Here is a 19,358-nt window from a genome sequence, read left to right on the forward strand (position 1 = left end):
AGCGCCAATTTCGACTGGAGTTACAGCAGTAACGTCTAGCAGTTATACACGATCGGGGATTTTTTTTTTTCACTAACTGTGCCGTCTTTAAATTCTCACTTCAGCTAAATTAACAATCGCCTGCCTCCACGCCATATATTGTATACGAATCGTTTTGGCGGAGCTGGCTGTTGAGTGCTAGCTGTGTCAGCATCAAGCACCCTACGCTGCACAATTGCTTACAGCGCTCCGTCGAGTGTTAAGTTAATAATGCGCGGGCCCATACACTGCTCAACAACGTCACGCATCCTGGGAACGATAACACTCCTCAGTCGAATAAGAGAAGAATCCCACAGAAAAGCAGAGCAATGCATTACGCTATACGCCTGTTAGGTAAGAAAAAAAAACAACAAAAACGCCGCCCAAGCACCCCGTACAGATGGTTAAACAGCAAAGCTGAAATGTGCGACTCCGGTGTTTTTCACTGGGTTAATCCCGACGGTTCATTAAAGGCTTTCTCAATCATTGGTTACGTCTGTCCAGAAATCTTAATTGGTGTTTACCGCCTGTGCGTTCCCTTCTTCCCTTTCAGTGGACCAGTCGCGAGTAGTGGGGCTTGCCCAATTTCTGTGTCACACACGCCCCAGGAATTCTAGCGCACATAGGACGGACAAATTTCGGTTTCGCATAGCCATATGACGCTTCGTTCTAAAACAAATATATCGAGGAAACGTCAACACTGTGATCACGACAAAAGCGATTTCATACCAGTGATCACTTCCGTTGACCGATCTGCTTTTGTGAATAGTTTTTGCGTAGGACTTTATGAACATGGGCCTTAATCACAAGGTTTTTCAATCGCATACGTGTTCTTTGCCATTGACCCATCACCTTCGAAAATTTGTCTGAGAAATTGTTGGCTGAAAGTCTCTGACGAAGAAGTCTAGCGTAAGAGATTTTTGCGAATGCGTGGCGCCCCGTGCTCTCGTCTGAGAACAAAGTAGCGCGAAAGGAAGACAATGCTATGTATACCTTACACCGCCTTCACTCTTGAACTATGTGCTCTATATGTAACCATGTCGTAACGTTAACGGGGAGAAAGCGTACGGGCAGTGCTTCGAAAGAATGCTTAACGAAGCTTAAGAACAGGTGTCCGGTCTTGTTAATAGTGAAACGAGTACAGCTTTGTTTCTGACGCCCAGGTCGCAAGAAAAGCATGGCCGCTTTGCCGCTCTATCACTTTGGAAACATGGCTATACTAGATGGGCACACATTCATACACGCAGCATTTGAAACTAAGTGTTTGGTGCAATTAACGAGCGCGCATCAATAACAGTGACGCCTTTAAGGAAAAGAAGCTCCATTTATTGACCAAATGCTAGGCATTGCAACGCCGCGGTGAGGACGTAAAAAATATGCAAAGGACTCGGTGCCAAGACATAGCCGCCTCTGAAGCTGAGTCCAAAAAAAAGAAAAAAAAAGTGGAAGCGAAGGACTCGGTCTTAGACCCTTGGACGACACGTTGAGACAATGTCCGTTAAAAAAAAAAGCACACACACACGCACAAAGCGAACGTCCGATGTTTGGAACAGCAGTGCGTAAGCCCACAGAAAAAAAATAATAAAAAGAGGGCTCAGTCTCAGACATAGCAATGCTGGCGCGCAGAAAAAAAGGGGGTAAGAAACGCGAAAGGCAATGCTAGTCTTGAACACTGCAGTAAAGAGTCCGGAAAAAAAAATATGGCAGTCGACTCCACGCCAAACATCGAAACGCGGTGGTGCAAAGTCCAGAATCTAAGGGGTAGAAAAGGTGACTCGGTTTCGGACATGGCAAAGCGGTGGTCCACGGTCTAAGGGAAAAAAAAAAGACGGGCATTGCTAGTCTTCAAAACACTGGCGAGGAGTCCAGAAAAAAAAAATGTCCAGCGGGCGATGCGATGCTAGGCAATGGAAAGCGAGGAGCTAAAAAAGGGGGAGGAGAAGGGAAAAGGTAAAAAATTAGAAAAAAGAAAAGATGCAGCGCTAGACATCGCGGTGCTGCTGCGAGTAGCAAAAAAAATAAATAAAAGGTGGGTGGGTGTTTGGAGCCAGGGAGAAAGCTGGAGACGCGACGCCGGCCAAACGTTCAAAACTGCAGCGCAGGAAAAAAAGCACTGACCAGTCAGATTTTATCTAGTTCGTCGTAGTCATCTCCCGGCCGACGGAAGGCCGTCTTGTTGCTCTCCCGCAAAACAAAGCCGAGAAGGGCCTCCTGCCGCGCCGATGCACCCGAGGCCACGGCGTGGGAGCCGCCACCGGTAGCCGCCGCCGCCGCTGCCGCCGACGCCGACGCGTTGATGTTGTCGAAGGAAAAGTTGGCGAGGGCTAGCCGGGCCATGGCCGGGTGCTGTAGGCCGAAGTCCACCTGCCGTTCCGGACGAGGCCTCAGGGCGACTCCCAGCGCGACTGAGATCACCACCAGGACCAGAAGGCCGGCTGCCACCATCATGGTTATCTTTGACTTCCGGAGGTTGTGCACCGGAGATGTTCGGTGCTGGCTGCGTAGGAGCAGCTCGGTCCCCGAGGAAGTGCTGTGTAACATCGTAGCCGTCGCACGTCTGGCGTGGTGGGACGACTCGGCGACGCGGCGACGGCGCAGCTCAGTTTCCACAGGGACCCTCGGGCTCCTCCTCGGCCGGGCGTCAAGCGGGGCGCCCTTTCGCAAAGGCTGGACTCAATGACAGGCTGGAACCCCAAGTCTTCTCACAAGTGGCAGGAAGGCAGGCCGGGCCTTCGGTGGAGCCTCGCGACGATCCTGCTGGCGTCCGTTCGAAACGGGGCGGAGGCCACGTTCTGGAACGTTCGCGGGTGCAGCTGCTGCAGCGCGCGGCCACGTTCCCGCTTCGTTCTCTTTCAACGTGCGAACGAGGCACCGCGAGAACGCGTTCTTTTTCTTCGAGAAAGGCGTGAAAGCCAAAGTTGGTCTATTTTCCTTTCTCGTGTAAGCCACTGAATGCGGATAACAGTCACAAAAAAAAAAAAAAAAAAACATGATGAAACGTCTCGCTTCGTGACGCTTGTATATGCGCCGCCATGAATGCCAATGCCGTCGCACTACGAGACCGAAACGAGGCAATAAGTGGATATAGACCGTAGGTATTTCTTCCTCCTTCATAGGATGTCCGACCGCGTAGAGGGCCTAGTTCATTACTTGGAGTGACTTCTCCTCACGTGCCTTCGCGCGACCAATTTCCGAAGTTTGTTGCTGTTGTTTTCAACTGCATGGTTTGGTGGGGCGATGAGCGGGTGCTTTTCCTCAGCGTCTTCTCTCTCGTTTCTCTGGCCGCTGAACTGTGCGCGATGGCGAGCCGCTATCGCCTGCTCGGTCTCCCTGCGAAAACTGTGGAGGACTTACTCTTTCCTGCACGGTCAAAGATACCAGCCCTGCGAGCCTATCTCGAGTTTGCGGCTCCTCGTGCTCCCGCTTGCACTGACAAGATACTCTCTTGCCATGCTACTTTCTCCTTTCTATATTCTCTTCGTCTTCCTATCATATTTACTTCCTCCTAGCCCATTCCCAACGGGCTGAGCCGTGCCCCCACGACGGGAGGCAGAAAATAGCGACTTTTTCATTTCTTCTTCTTTTCCGAACCTCTCTCTCTCTTTCTGTCCCATGTCTGCATGTACTTCTGTGCTTGTTTCCGCTCAAACTAAAGAAATTTCGATCTTGTACGCTCAGTGCTGCTGAATGCGATCCCTGAACGGCAGCACGCATGATTCGACGACGCATGTGGTTTCTTTTTCTTTCTCGTTCTTGTGAAGTAATACCAAGAATTATGGCTAGGTGGAGGAAGGAAACGTTTGTTTCATGTACGCCAGAGCGCGTAAGTCAGCTGGCCCTCTTCCTAAAGAAATATTGTGAGGACCATTTCGGAAGAAGGCGAAGGGGGGTTTTTTCATTCCGCACTCAGAGCAAGCCGCTGCCTTTTTTTTTTTTAACTCGAGTGTGCAAAATATTTAGCAAGCTCTGTCATTTTCTTGGCTTGTCCAGTGAGTGCGATGAGGAGCGGCCCACGACGTGCTCTATTTTTCGAGAGATAACCGGGAACACGTCATGATCGTCGTGAACGCACCTGTAGAAACGTGCGCAACGCTTCAGTTTTACTTTAATCGAGGACTATTAGCAATGAAGTCATTCTTCGAAAAATAGAAGAGAAAGTGAGAGAGCCTGGCATCGCCAAACCGCACTCAGGCTTCCTAGTGGTCCTTGTGCCCAAATCAGCACCCCGAAGGTTTGTTTGGCGTCAGTTCCCATAGTAGCGGTTCTAAATAAGTAAGCACCACACAGCCTCGGTCATTACTGAAAAGGAGGAAGGGGATCGCTTGATGGTGTTTCAGCTGTTTTTTTTTTTTGCTTTTCCAAATTGGTCAATTTTTTGTTTAAATTTTCCGCCTCATTACTTATATATTACCTATTCATCTATTCTTTATATTTTCAATTTTTGTTTCATTTTTACCTCTTTCATCTTTCAATAGACAAAATCTAAGTTACAATTTAAAAATTTTCTTTTAAAGCTACCCGGTTCTTGGCCAAGCGTGGGTGTGTGCCACGGTTTCAAGGGACTATTACTACTACTACTACTACTACTACTACTACTACTACTACTACTACTACTACTACTACTACTACTACGTGTACCGACTACGTGACGGAATTGGCGGAATGAAGAAAAGACATGACACAGTCGTTGGGAAAATAGTAAAACGTCGCAATTAAGAAATTAATTGTTAACGTCCCAAAACCACGATTTGATTATTAGAGACGCCGTATATAGTGCCGCGAGTCTTATATTTCATGAGTTGAAGCTTCACCCACAAAGACTGTGGGCAACGCGCTGCGCAGGCCTCGCCGTGATGTGTAGGAAGCTTCGCGATTGTTTTGGAACAATCCGTTAAGATTGCGCGCCGCACGAGAATGTTCCAGCTTTGTCGAGAGATAACGCCGCCACCAGCGATATCGCTGGAAAATTCGATAGCGCCTGTATAAAAGCCGACGCGCTTGACCGCTTGTCAGTTGATCGATGGTCGACGCTCTGTCCGCCGCTATCAGTGTATTGCTGTAGTTTGACTTTCAGTTTCCCGGCCACAAGTTCGGCCAAATAAACAGTTTCATCTCGGACGTACTGATTGCTGTCTTCGTCGACGTCACGACCCCGTGACAATAGTGACGCACTCCGGATTAATTTCGACCTCCTGGGTTTCTTTAACGTGCACCTAAATCTAAGTACACGGGCCACAAGCATTTTCGCCTCCATCGAAAATGCGGCCGCCGCGGCAGGGATTCGATCCCGCGACCTCCGGGTCAGCAGTCGAGCACCTCAACCACTAGACCAGCAATTTCCCTCATCCTCTACTTAACATAAGTCCTTTTAACCTCACTTCCCTTTCCCATCCCCTTGCTGAACTATACTATACAAGGCTATGTCATGCTTTACCCTCTCCCCTCCTCCTTTCCTTCCTTCTAACTCTCGTCTCCCTTTCCCATCCCCTTGCATAGCATAGCCATGCGTAGTATACTATACTATTCGTGGCTATGCTATGCTAGGAGCTGCTTGGCACATACCCGCTTTCTGTGGCGCAGACCCGCCTTGTTTTCCGTCTACCACACCGGCCTTGTTGCGAGCTTAAACGGCTCCGCTGTTAAAGGTGGACAGGATAGGGTAGAATAGTAGAGAGACGGGGAGCAGCACGGTGAAGCAAATAGGAGTTATTTGCAGTACTCTTAACATTTATCAAACTCACACTCAAGGCGTTTCCTTTGCTATGTTTCCATAATCTAATCTCGCAGCTCTAATCATCAGCAGGAAGAGCGTCACGCACAGTGGCGCTGCAAATGCACTGTCAATGCGCTGGTAGTAGAGTAGTGATGCAGTGACGACAGAACACAAAGAAGTACTACGGGGTTAGTCATTGGAAGTCACAGTCCCAGGAATCACAAATGTATCCACGCTTATATATTTATTTGACGGCGCAACGGCACTTGGAAGAACAGCGGGAGCAGGGGAAGCAAAGAGCGAACGCCGACTAAAGCCCGCGCTCACTAAGCGTTCACTAGAGTCACTGTATATGCTACCTTTAGGTAGCAGAGTAGCGCATAGGTCCGGCTAGCAACCACAGCTATGCGGTGAAGTCGCACTCCATTTTTGCAGGCGACATGCCTACTGCGCCGCCGATAAACATGTCTGGCGTGTCGAAGGCCGGCGATAAACATTGGCTGTCGATGACTAGTGTTAATTGAGTGAGCTGCAGCGGCGGCGTCGAGAAATGCAAAAATTGGCCCGAGCGTCAGCTTCTCCGCAATGCATGGTTGCTGGCGGCTCTGGAAGACAGATGCGCAACTCTGCTACGTAAAGGTAGCATATACAGTAACTCTAGCGCTCACAAGCTGGTCTCGCCATCTATGGACAGTGCGAGGAACTGGACGGATCAAACCGCTTACGCATAGCCACGCGCGACTTTTGAAGCCAATAACTACGTACATGGCTCGGTGGTTATGTGCCGAGAAAAGTTGGCAGGCAAACTACTTATAACGGAGTCTACATTACTATCAGAGAACAACGTGTATGCTTTAAAAATAAATGGTCGTTCCATTTCCACGCGATGTGATCAAACGGAGAACACTTGTGACGTATACTCCGTTTCCTACATCAGGTGCAACACTATGGAAGCGAGCGAGACTTCTTGCAGTAGATGCGTTCGCACCAAGAAATAGTTCGACTTTAAAACCCGTAACGTAATTTTTTTCGTTTTTAGACTGAGTAATAAATGAAGATGCTCTGCGCCTTAGAAATAAACAAACCCCGTTATTTATACGGTTGTCACTGGGTTCTCCTGGATCGCTTAGCGTCTCTTTGTTTTTGTATCGTGGCCTCCGCGATTAGTTTTAGGTAGCGCGTAGCCGGAGCCTAGTGCGGAGGGCACTTTTGAAACGACGAAATAAAGCGTGAGACGCAAGGACCTGCACATATTGCTGACCGAACCTCTTCCGTAGCTTCCACAGTGTTCTACCTGATGTAGGAAACAGGGTATAGTCTACGTTACTATAAGAGAGCAACGTGTATGCATTTAAAAAAAAATGATGGTTTCATTTTCACGCAATGAGAACAAACTCAGAACAAAAACTCGCCCGACGCATGAACTAGGCCGTTGCCTCCATGACGTTTTCCGATAAAGAGCTGGCGTTTTTACGTATGCGCAGAGGATAACGTACACTACCGGACATCAGGCACGTAGGCAAGGGGGGGGCCCGGGGGGCCCGGCCCCCCCCCCCCCGAAATTCATCCATCCTTTTATATTCCCGGGCAACTTTTTTTTTTCTTTTTGCCATGAAAAGACTTTCTTTCGAATAATTAGGCCTTGGGCCCCCCCCGAAAAAAAATCCTGGCTACGTGCCTGCCGGACATCATACAGATATGTGCAACCAGCGCTTGTCCTTGTCTTGTCTCGTCCTTGTCTGCTTTTTTATTTTTTTTTTCGCTGCAGTTATTTATAAAGATGTACCAACACGCCCATCTCGTCACTTTAATGACCTAGGCACCATTTACGCTTTAGCAAAGCACTACGTCAGACTTATACGACATAGGCTATCAGCAACCCCGATGCAACGAGCAAAGATTATTTTCGCGTTGTGGGCCTTTAGGGGGTATGCACTGACGTCGTCGAGGTTGTCATCTTATTGTACAGCCAGCACGGTGAAAAGTCGCGCTTCATTTGAACCTGTTTATCTCCAGCTGTACAGAGGAAGCTGGGAATACGAGGATATACTTCCTACCAACGTTACTAGAACAAACTCAGTTTAAAAGCTCCGCCGGAGAGGCGGTCCGCGTGGCGGTCGTGAGAACTAGTGGCGCTGCAGTCACGTCTAGCTCCCGCGGCTGGCGCTTGTGATCGGCGCCGTCGATGTACGAGCGCACGTGGGTTACAGCGTCGTCTGCGCTTTGTTAGCTCGTCATATTTGCGACTGTTCTTGACCAGGCTTAGCGTCTTGTACCGAGACAAGTGCATGATGTACGAAGCGTAACGAGGGCGAACAGATTCACAGTGCGGTATGCCGACTTGCTTTGCGCCGGGCTGCAAGAGCGGCTACCGCAACGACGACTCCGCTTCACGACACTTCTTCGGACCTGCAAAAGACCCTACGCCATTCAAGCTTTGCATCGCAAAGATGGAAAACTTACTGCGAAATGCATGGTCTGTGACGTTCATTTTGAGAGTGACGACATTGTAAAGCACCATGGTCGTGTCGTTGCGGGACAAGAAGTTTTGATCCCACGTGGAAAGTGGGAACTCGCGCCAGGTGCCGTGCCGCGCTTGTTCCCAGCACTTCCACCCCACATTTCAAAGCCAAAGTGTTCGGGGTTTAGGCGCAAATCCCCCCCAAAACGCACGGTGTCCCGCGAAAGCCCAGTGCCCAATCTGGAGGAGCCGCCAGAAATAGAACAGCAAAACGAAAGGCGATTACCTATATACGCTACCGAGACTGAGAGTTGCATCACACTAACATTCAATCAGTTGTCAGCTGTCGCTATGCCTTCAAAGCAGTGGATTTTCGAGAGATTTTACGATAGAGGTATTGAACAAGATGTGCGGAATATTTTACACCCGCCGGCTCGGGAACGGGCTGCTCAGCGCAAAAATTTGGCACGGTACAACTAGAAAAGACGAGGACCAGCGCTGGTCCTCGTCTTTTCTATGTGTACCGTGTAAAATTTGTTGCGCTGAGCAGTTTAATAATTTAATACCAACTAGCCCAATCCCACACTTTGCTTCGGGAACGGAGACTTACTTGTGCAAAAGATAATTGTAGTTGACGAGCAGTTTAACTGCGTAGTGAACGGCTACAGCACGAAATGCAAACGGCTGTCGTACAGTGTAAAGTACTGCGGGCATGGAACATCTGCTCGGTGAAGTTGAAAAACTGAAGTTGAGTACTGACGACTCTTCTAGCGACAGAGTACGCGCGAATAACTGCTCTGTGCTCACATCACGGCCGATCTGTTAGAATTGTTTAAGGCACCGTATAAGGATGCGGCGTAGAAAGATTGGACACCGAAAATACAACTATCCGCTGAAGTAATTGCTCAGAGACGACATCTATTCCATGTAATCGCACACTGAGATTTCATTTACCGAGTTCTCGTAAAATTTTCCGATTTTGGGTCAGTATCCCTTTAACCGTCGCGAAAACGTGTCTTGTAAACATTGCAAAGCATTGGTGATGTTTTTCGAGAAAGTATTTTTTCAATAAATTGTAGAAACATGAGTACTGTTTTTCTAGAACGTTTTTGTATCTCGAGTAAGTACGTTTCTTTGTGCACTATAAAGGCTTTTACAAACGTGTTGGGTTGTTCTTGGTCTCGATAAGACGGCAGCGGCTAAAATTGTGGTGGTAGTTATAAAAATTACTCTGAAAACCCTCATTCGCATAGAAACTCCTATGCTTGGAAGTTAAGCGCAATGTAGACAGCTCAAATATTGTCACAGGGTCGTGACGTCGACGAAGGCAGCAGTCAGCAGGTCAGAGATTAAACTCTTTATTTGGCCGAACTTGTGGCCGGGAAACAAAGTCAAACTACAGCAATACACTGATAGCGGCGAACAGAGCGTCGACCGTCGATCAACTGACAAGCGGTCAAGCGCGTTGGCTTTTATATAGGCGCTATCGAACTTTCCAGCGATATCGCTGGTGGCGGCGTTATCTCTCCACAAAGCTGGAACATTCGCGTGCAGCGCGCAATCTTACCAAAATGATCTATTACAATCGCAAAGCTTCTCGAACACTGCTTCGTGGAAAGCGTCGAGCGTTGATAACCGTCCTTGCTGGTCAAACCCGAATACATAAAAATAAAACAAGAAGTGGGCGTGGCAATATGGACCGAACATCGATTCTTAGCCAATCAATGAACAACGCACGCGGGCCAATGCATACAGACGACCTTATGCATATCCACCTAAGTATCCACCTAACTAGTACAATAAGAAAGTTGCCGCGAGCAACTGCGCGGCGGACCGCAGCGTTATGCCGTGGCAGCAGACGACGCGCCGATAGTGGCGCAAGACGGAACTGCAGCGCCGCTAGTTCTCGCGACCGCCGTTCGGACCACCCTCCTCCGCTGGCGGAGATACGGAGCTCTGAAACTGAGTTTGTTCTAGTAACGTTGCTTCCTACTGTAAGCTTTCACCAACAACCAGAGTTTGGGGACAAGTCGCCTGAATTACATGGCTTCTCATGCCACAGAAACTTCCAAGTGACGCCAGGAAGAGGGCGTGTTCAGTATGAAAGAAGGTAAGGCGTGCGGACCCCTGGTCCAGACACGGACGCAAGAGAAGATGACCAGACAGCACAAACGGCGTATTCTCTTCTCTCCTGTCGGCGTGGCTAAGCTCGAGGGCACGGGTTCGATTCCCGGTCACGGCGGCTGCATTTCAATGGGGCGAAAATGCAAATAACACCCGTGCGCTTAGATTTCGGTGCACGTTAAAGGGGACCAGCAACACTTCTTCAGCATGGTCAGAAAAACGCTGCCGATCGGTAGTCGAGGCTTCTTAGAACACGCGAGCCAAACGTTATAGCGCAGCACGCTGCCTGGAATTGACAATTAATTCTCAAAGTGAGCTAGAAATAGTTCCCTCTTCTCTCGACAAATGATGTCATAAACCAAAGTGACCACGCCATAAACCCAAAGTCCACCGCCATAGTCTGATTTGAGCATCGCGAGCGGCATAGTTACCGTTTCCGCCGCCGGATGCCGCCACGTGCCCGCGCGCGCAATCGCGATCACACTGAAAGTAAGCCGCGCGTTCAAAGAAAAGAAGAAAAGAAAATGCGCAAGGTCATGACGCGCCCTGACGAAGGGACGCATATTCCTGCCCCTTTGTTATTCCCCTCCCAGCGTAGCTTTCAGCGCGCTCGCTGGTACGAAATCAGAAAGCGCTTTTTTTTTTTTTTTTGCACGGCAGCGCAAAGACACAAGGACGAAGAAACACAGTTCCTAAACAAGTCCGATCATGCACCAACTAGCCCAAACCAAAGTACTGCTCGAAGCGCGCGACGAATCCCTGTGACTCCGTTCGTACTTGACGGATTCTAAAAACTTTTGCGGCAGTCCATTCGTGAGGCAATGAGCTCCTTTGATGAAGCCGTTCGACGATTACTAGGAAGAGTGTTACAGGGTCCCTTTATAGAACCTCAGGTGGTCAAAATTGAATTGGAGTCCCCGACTACGACGTGCCTCATAATCATATTTTGGTTTTGGCACTTCAAATGCGATTACCTTCTCTCATGATGGATCCTTGCCAACTAGCTCAACTTTCTGTTGTCCTGAAAAAGTGTTGTTCAACTGATAGGCGCAGTTAACTACACCCGCCACCCCCAACCACACACCCACACACACGCCATGAAAGCAACATAGAATTAAAATAGAGCTTCTTTTGGAAGAAAAGTGACTGCCGATTTTCCGACGAAGGCAGTGCAGTTTGTTTCTGAATAAGTACGGACATTTTCACAAGTGTGGCTCTTCCAGTCCGCTGCAGATTTCACAAACACGCAGGAACCTAGAAATACCTGCGCACATCGGGACACGTAGCCGCGTAGTAGCCGATATATGAAAAAAAAAAGAGACTGCCATTCTCAAAACAGGGCGCCTGTGTTGGAAAGGGCAATCTCTTGAAAATCTCGGAAGGACGTTAACTGCAATGCTTTCACGCTCCGATATTCGTGCGGTCACACCAGAACGCGGGATTAGTTACCTTTAGGTATCATAAGGGCGGGGGATGGAGCATTAACAGAAGAAGCAGCTCTTAACAAGTCATTGTTTAGCGCTGCTTCAGCGTCACCCACCGTGCCTCAAGGGAACTTTTTGAACAAGACATTTCTAAAGGAATTTTTTTTCTCGAGTGTTGTTTGCTACGATATTACGACGATTGCCGAAATAACGGTTCCGTAACTATCTTTATTTACTGGAATGCTTCTTTTTATTCACGCTCTGAAAAAGTATATGGCGATCCCATGAGCAATGGACAACTCACAGTACATCGACGCCAACACTTGCTACACTATGCACTTCATACTAGCGACTGCAGAGCAACGAAAATGCGATCTATTAAATCTGCATGCCCATCACTATGCCCAACGTGAAAAAAAAAAAACGGAAATCTTGAAGGACACTCGAGCTTCGACTTCAAGAGTAGAACGCGATAGCGTAATCGGGCCTCGTTCGCATCGCCTTCTCATTCGCAAGCCAGGCTTCGCCTCGCTGGTCACCTTAACCATGTCGCGAGGAAAAGATCGTCTGTACGCCTAACATTTGCTGTTTTAAACTATCCCACGTCCTTATAGGTTTGTAGAACATGGGTTATCAACTTATAAAGATGCAACGGGGCAAGGTACTTCAACTGATACTTGCGCTCGTGAGGTTTAGGCTAAATATTCTGGAGAAGTTTACGAAGTAAACAATGAAAACGGCAGGCGTGTGGCGTACCAGTAGAGTATGTCGTTGGCATCGTGTCGCTCGTAGCGCACCGTCTTGCAGAGAGCACGGATGTTGGCCTCCTTGAGCGAGGAGACCGCCTCCAGGACGTGCATGTATGAGTAGATGAGCTTCAGGTCCTGCCAAGCAAAACATAAACAATTGGTTGGCAAATAAGCCGGACAGCGCTGTTGCCCGCAAAGCCGCAATAAAAGTCAATATAAACTTAACATACGCACCCGTATACACTGATCGTGACACACGCGGCTGTTCTGCCGTCTTCGATAAGATTAAGGCAATGGGATAGCGTGCTACACCACGTTATTGCTTCGTATGAGCCGTGGCGTCATAGCGCGTAAGTAGCACAGTTGAACCTCGTTATAACGAACGTTGATATAGCGAATTATCGGTCATAGCGAATTAAATACGAATATTGGCTGACAACGCTTTACTTCAACGACATTTATTATTTTTATAACAAAACCGAAAACGCGAGCGCCGCCTTGATATCGGCTATAACGAAGAAATAAATGGTTCCAATTGGTTCCATTCCAATGAAAAAAAAAATTAAGACCGCTTCGCATTAGTGGTGCCAAGCCTGAACGGACTGCGGAGCAGGGCGGAGTGCCTTGTTTCTCTTTATTAACGTGATACGCCTGAGATCCTGCGTCCAGTGTAATGGAACGCAGCAGTGTTGTTTAAGCTCACGCGATTTTTTTTTGTGTTCTCACTTTAAAACTCCCTATCTTTCCCTCTCTTTGATTCCCTTCCCCCAGCGTAGGATAGCGAACCGGACGCGCCTCGCTGACCTTCCTGCCTTTCCTTCCTCTCCCTCCTCCTCTTTCTTTCTTCCTCTCTTCTATTCTCTTTTTCTCTTTCCCTCTTTTTCCCCTATATTAATGTCTCCGTTTATTTCTATTTCTGTCTTTCTGTCTCTATTTATTTATTTCTCTTTTTTCTGTCTCTTTCTTGTGTATGTTTCTTTCTACATATTTCTCTCTCTGTCTATTTCTTTCTCGGTCTTTCTATCGTTTTCTGGCTATCTTCCCTTTCTTTCTCCATATTTCTCTCTTTCCCTCTCTGTACTGGTCCTCTCGCCCATCAGAGTTATTGCATCTCTCGCCGGACAAATCCGTGCACGTGTTCTGGGAGCGAAGCAGAAGATGAAGAAGAGGACGAAGACAGCGCGTGCTATCGGCTCTGCACGGCATAACGAAAAGCTTGGCAGCTCCGCCGTCAAACTTCGTTAAACATGTGGTCACATCCTTCTTCAAACAAATGTGATCACAGCACTGTTTTTTCAAACAAACTTCTCTTCGCATGTGCAGTACTCACGGATTGAAAATAGGACAATTTAGGGCTAAGTAATGCACATGTTTTCGTTTCTACCTTCTTCAGTTTGGGTCATATCGGCGTAACTTCTACTCGAACGCGTAGATTAGAGCCAACATTATCTTTAGAGACCAGATTCGTCGCGACATGACGTGGTTATCTCGAGTAATTGCGAATACAAGTCGTTATACTAAAAAAAATTGATGTCGCGTTTGAATCAGTCTGTTCTCAGTACTGTACGTCTGTTCTGTTGTAATTTCACTTTGTCATGGTACGGTTCGTTTAGTTCGAAATCGCACTTAGGAGACAGGTAAGTATTACCTCGTTCATAATGGGTTTGAAGCCTAGAATGATTCGTTTTTTTGTCTAGAATGTTCGCGCGTGCCAGATTCCCGATTTCCATGGTACTTCGTTATAAAGAGGTAAACATCACGCTTAATGATATATATATATATATATATATATATATATATATATATATATATATATATATATATATATATATATATATATATATATATATATATATATATATATATACACGCTTGCAGCTGTACTTGGCAACCATACTAATGAGATCCGGTAGACGCAACTTTTCTGAACAGCTCCATTTCATTTGCGCCAAACACAATACACGATAACCAAAAATTTTAATTTTCAATTCAATTCAATTCAATTCAATTTTTATTCAACATCTGACAGATGTTGCGACATCAATTTTGTAGCCTTCATAAAGTTAAACATACTTAACTTCCCGTCTCCGCCTCTCCTGCCAGCTCAATTATCTCTCTTTCTCTCTCTTCCCGAAAATTAAGGTGAAGAGTTCGGTAGCGTCAAGAAATAACGAATGATTAAAATTTTAGGAAGTACGGCTCCATGGCCTACGATAAGGCGAGAAAATATTAGATTTGCGCATTATATACGCGAGCGATGAGTGCCAATAGAAAAGGCGGCGTTTTCTAGTCGAGAAAACAAGCAGTCGATTAAAAGAAAGCGACCAAAATGCTGGAATAATCTTTCAATAAGCTCTGAGAAACGGCAAATGATGATGCAGGTAACGTTGCGCCGAAATACTTGAGATACTTTTTCCCCACCCGACCGGCTGCACCCTTTGTTTATAGGCCAGAAACAACCAACACGACACTGCCGATGCTCCGACCTCTTGGGCAAAGATAGAGACAACACCCTGGTCGATACAGTGGACGCAATTACGATATATGCGACGCCCGCGGTAGGGTTGCTGGCAAAAACAGGTCATCCGTATCATCAGAGGGTCCCAGGACTGGCCGCTAGTAATGGATCAGGCTGATGGGAGCTTTGAGCTCCTGGAAGCGACGCCGCAACAGCTAAAGCGTGCAGAAAGCGACGATATATGAGCCAACACGTATCGGATATATCAGGGCTCATGAGTTTCGGCAAATTGGAACGCTGATCAATTGGTCCTCTGTCATTATGATGTTCGCAAAACTCACATATGCACGGAACGTAAGTAATAATAGCTACAAAAAGACATTTCGCAATTGATTCGATGGAAACCTCTTTGAGCAGAGAGGTCCCGAACTTAAATCTGGAAAAATTAGCTATATCGCAGTGCTTCTGATATAGCGGGTCGTAGGCGAACGAATTAACGTGACTGTTTTACATCCTTCCCGACTACTCTTCTTTCTATACCATTCACTGTACCATTAGATGCTTACCATCACTACATTTTTCCTCCTCCTTATTAAGGAAATCGTCTGTCATACCGCCATTCCTGCGCTTATCCAGAAAGGGAAGCGACAACCCCTCAATTTCAATGTAGAGAGAATTAAAAGAAAATGCTACAAAAGATACAGCTGCTATTTGGTTACATTTTCCAGATAAATATACATGCGACGAAAGGTCAAACGCGAGCGTTCGGGGAAAAGACCCAATCTCAAAAGCGGCGAACGGCGACAAATTTGAAAGAATCAGGAACTGAAAGCTTGCTTCACCCACAGGCAGTCCTGTTGTGCAACAGAGGCAATAAAGTTATGTGGCGAAGCCTATCTTTCTCTCAAGAAACGAAGAAGGAAAGAAAGAAAGTGGGGGAGTTGTCTGTAAGCAGGAAGTTAATTTAGCTTCTGTTTATATATTAAAACAGTGATATTATGACATGCTGCAAGGGACGAATACCAACAGAATGTCAAGAGCTAGCGAAACGTTACTCAAACGCCATTTGAATTTGGCGACTTGACGAGGCGTACAGGCCATAGGAAGGTTAAGGTTTTAAGTGATAGACAGTTGTCGAACGAGATATGTCTGAGAACAGCGCCAACATTTCTACAACTGCACTTGCCTTCTTTAGGGCGAAGTCAAGTCGCCTTGTCGACACTCCTTACGTACATGATCGATCGATCAATTGATTGATCGATCGATTGATTTCTCCTTAGAGATATTTCGAACAAGATATATTTCAGTGGTGAAGGGACCAACTAAAGTGGTCTCACAGCCCCAAATTGCTATCGCTCAGTCACTAAAGTGGGTCCTCTATACAAATATTTTCGATAAATTAGCCGTCACTTGAAAACAGAAAAAAAGAGAAAGATCAAATACGATAATAGTGGAGAATGCTAAAGCGTACAATAATAATAATAAAAAAAAAGTGAGCTGCCACACTGGTTACACATTATACAGCAGCTAAGGAGCATTTCAGATCCAAGTGCTGAGAAAGGTTGTTTTAATAAAAGCCATAGCCCGAGTTGCTTACCTGGGGCGTCCTCTCCTCAGGGCTCTTGATAAGAGCCTGGACAAACTCTCGCTGGTTGTAGCCGGCCATGCAGATTATTCAGGCTACACTTCCGTGAACACTGAGTAAACACCGAACTTAACGTTCAACGCACGGTCACACGTTCACGTACACACAGATGGGGGGCCAACAGGTCGTTGCGAGCTCTCCGGAGACGAGTGCGACAAGTCTGGTTCGTTCAGTTGCGTAATCGGGACGCTCGAGTTCACTCGCAGAGAAGACACAACGAGACCAGCGCAGAACAGACGCAAGACTACACATTCATAAAGAGGCTAAAGGAGAGAAAATGCGTGCGAACCGGCAGTGCTCGCATAATACTTTTCTTTATTTTTTTTTATTGGGTTTCTTGTTTAGCTGAGTTTCCCTGCAGGAAGGTACGAGAAAGTAAAAAGGAAGATAGAAGTGGAAGGGTTCGAAGAAGACAGAAATGCTGAAGCTCTTCACATTAGGTGTTCATCCCACTGACCACGCAAAGAATAAAAGCAGGCCTCAACACTCAGCCTTCACGTTCACGCACGCACCAGGAACGGCAACCGACGCCACGATACTATCAAGGACACACACCGCTTGGTCGCAGCAGCTAGACTTAGTCACAATTAGTCCTCGCGCACAGAGGAGGAGGCGGCGGCTTGAATGGGACAGAGGCGGAAAGGGAAAGGAAGTGAATCACATGGCACCACTCTCGGTCGGCGAAGGACGCGGTAGCGGGCGACTCTGGGGCCGCACTAGGCAGCCTGCTTGCTCTCTTCGTTGTCAGGCGCGCCGAGTCGTGTGAGTAGGCGGGCTGGGGCTCCAGGCGTGGATCCTGGGCACCGTCTAGTCGCCGGGAAAGTAGCGGCTCGTCGCCGGTGTTGGCACGTAGTTGTGGCAGCTGGCGGTCACGCCTCGTGCTCGTCGTCTCTTCTGTTGCAGCCGCTGCGCTGGTCGGGGCCTTGAGCCGTTCATGGCTCCGGGCGCGCGTCCAGGAAAAAAGGTCCGTTCACACGCTCAGGCCCCGCCGGTCAAGTGGCTGCCGTCGCCACCATGGGTGCACCGGCTCGCTCGCTCGCTTCTGGTAGACGTAGTGTCGTCACTGCGCCCCTGCGTGAACAAGAACGAGAAACTGCGACGTTAGACACGACGTTAGTCGTACTACAGGAGTCGACACTTGCACGGCACGCGCGAGAAAATCTGCCGCACAGTGTTGCGCCTCCGTGTGTGTTCGCGGCGGCACGTTCTTCGACCGGCGCCGCAATGGGACTGACCGCGTCCATGAAGAATCGAACATTTAAATTATGAGAAGAACCGAACGGGGGCCACTGTTTCGCGTGTAGCCAGACCCGCTTGGTGCGCGGTCGCGGCAGCGCTTAAGTCACGAGCGCAATTAAGGACAGATAGCGGCGACCGATGGGCGTCGTTCAGTCGCCAGCTTCGGACGTAACGACACGTCGCGGGTATACTGTGACCGAGTCCGAGGAGTCGTAAGCAGCGGGATACTTGACACAGTTCTCAACAATGTAAATCGAGAAGGAACAAGCGCGGTGGCAGCGCTCGCTAGCGACATCATGGTTTGTATTCGACGCCGTCTATTTTTTTTTTTTTTTGGACACATTCGTGCTCTTCGTTATGCTGAAGCGCATCTATAAGAATGAGTCACTTTCTCTGACAAGTGCTTCGTGCGTGGTTGGCTTCACTTAGCGCAAGAAAGAGTTCGAGAATGCTTCGAACAATCGTGTAATTTCAGCGAATCAATACCAAACAATTGAAAGGAAAAGGCAACAACGAACCACCCACATAGAATTCTAAAGCGACCGAGATCTTGAACCAAGAGTGTATTTTACTGGAGCCTGACACCATTGACAAATATGCGCGTTAAATATTATAATGATAAAAGTTACGATGCTTCCGTTAAAGAAATAAAAAAAGAACGCGATGGTGTACCGCGATTTGAGCGCGCGTTAAAGAACCCTATAGGTGCGAGGAAAACCAGCGAAACTCAAAAACAAGGACGAGAGAGGAAGGCACATTCATAAGTGGCGAACATAAATCCAGAGCCCCCCCCCCCACTGCGGCATTCCCATAGGCAGCAGTGCAGCTTCGTGATGTCAAACCAACAAATGTTGTAATGGGCAAATAATTTGACCTTTTTAATAACAGGCCTCCTTGGGCCCTGCAAAAAAGGCGACAAAAAAAAAGTAAGCCTATTTTTCTCCGTCTTCCGGCTGTTCTATATGCAGAAAGATTGTCAAGGATTAAAGCCTTGACAAATGCAGCCACAGTTGTGGAAAAATGCCGCCACAGTTGTGACTGCATTTCTAACGTTCTATGAAATCGACGGAAGTTCTAGCAGATATCTTGGATGCTTGTGTCGCAGTAAGAGACGTACTATTCGGCTCGTAACACATCGTCATATAGTGCGAGTGATAGCTATAAGCCTTTCATAAATGATAGCCCATATAGTTCTGGCGACGCATTCGCACACCTTTCCAGTGGACGAAGAAGTTTGGCAGCGCACTAATATACCGAAAGTCGAAGGTAAAGTCGTCGCATGTTAAAGACAGCGTAAGTGGGAAAGCACCTTCGTCTGTGAGCACAGAAGAGACTTTTCCGTTATATTTTTGGTTAAGAAACATGCACTTCGCTATCTTGCATACGCTGGGGCGCATGCTATACAATACTACATGGTACTGAAGCGTGCAAGCGCAAACCGTGTACTCATCTCCAAATCGACTCTGGCATACTACGCGTGAATTGTAACGAATTATGCTGGAGACGTAGCGAGCGCCCGAGGGTTCG

At 47.6% G+C, this 19,358-nt stretch overlaps 1 protein-coding gene across 3 annotated transcripts in view; it reads right to left on the reverse strand.

Moving 5' to 3' along the window:
* Positions 1 to 16,738, reverse strand: part of LOC119379545 (rap guanine nucleotide exchange factor 2) — a 493,626-nt gene extending 476,888 nt beyond the window's left edge. For all 3 annotated transcript variants that reach the window (XM_049412009.1, XM_049412010.1, XM_037648837.2), the window contains exons 1-2: positions 16,545 to 16,738; positions 12,497 to 12,624 (exon numbers count right to left, since the gene is read on the reverse strand). In XM_049412009.1, the coding sequence (XP_049267966.1) occupies positions 12,497 to 12,624; positions 16,545 to 16,613 (197 nt within the window). In that variant the 5' untranslated portion in view covers positions 16,614 to 16,738. The remainder of the gene's footprint in view (positions 1 to 12,496; positions 12,625 to 16,544) is intronic.
* Between the last annotated feature and the right edge of the window lie 2,620 nt (positions 16,739 to 19,358).

This window comes from Rhipicephalus sanguineus, chromosome 1 (assembly GCF_013339695.2).
Source record: "Rhipicephalus sanguineus isolate Rsan-2018 chromosome 1, BIME_Rsan_1.4, whole genome shotgun sequence".
NCBI lineage: Eukaryota > Metazoa > Arthropoda > Arachnida > Ixodida > Ixodidae > Rhipicephalus > Rhipicephalus sanguineus.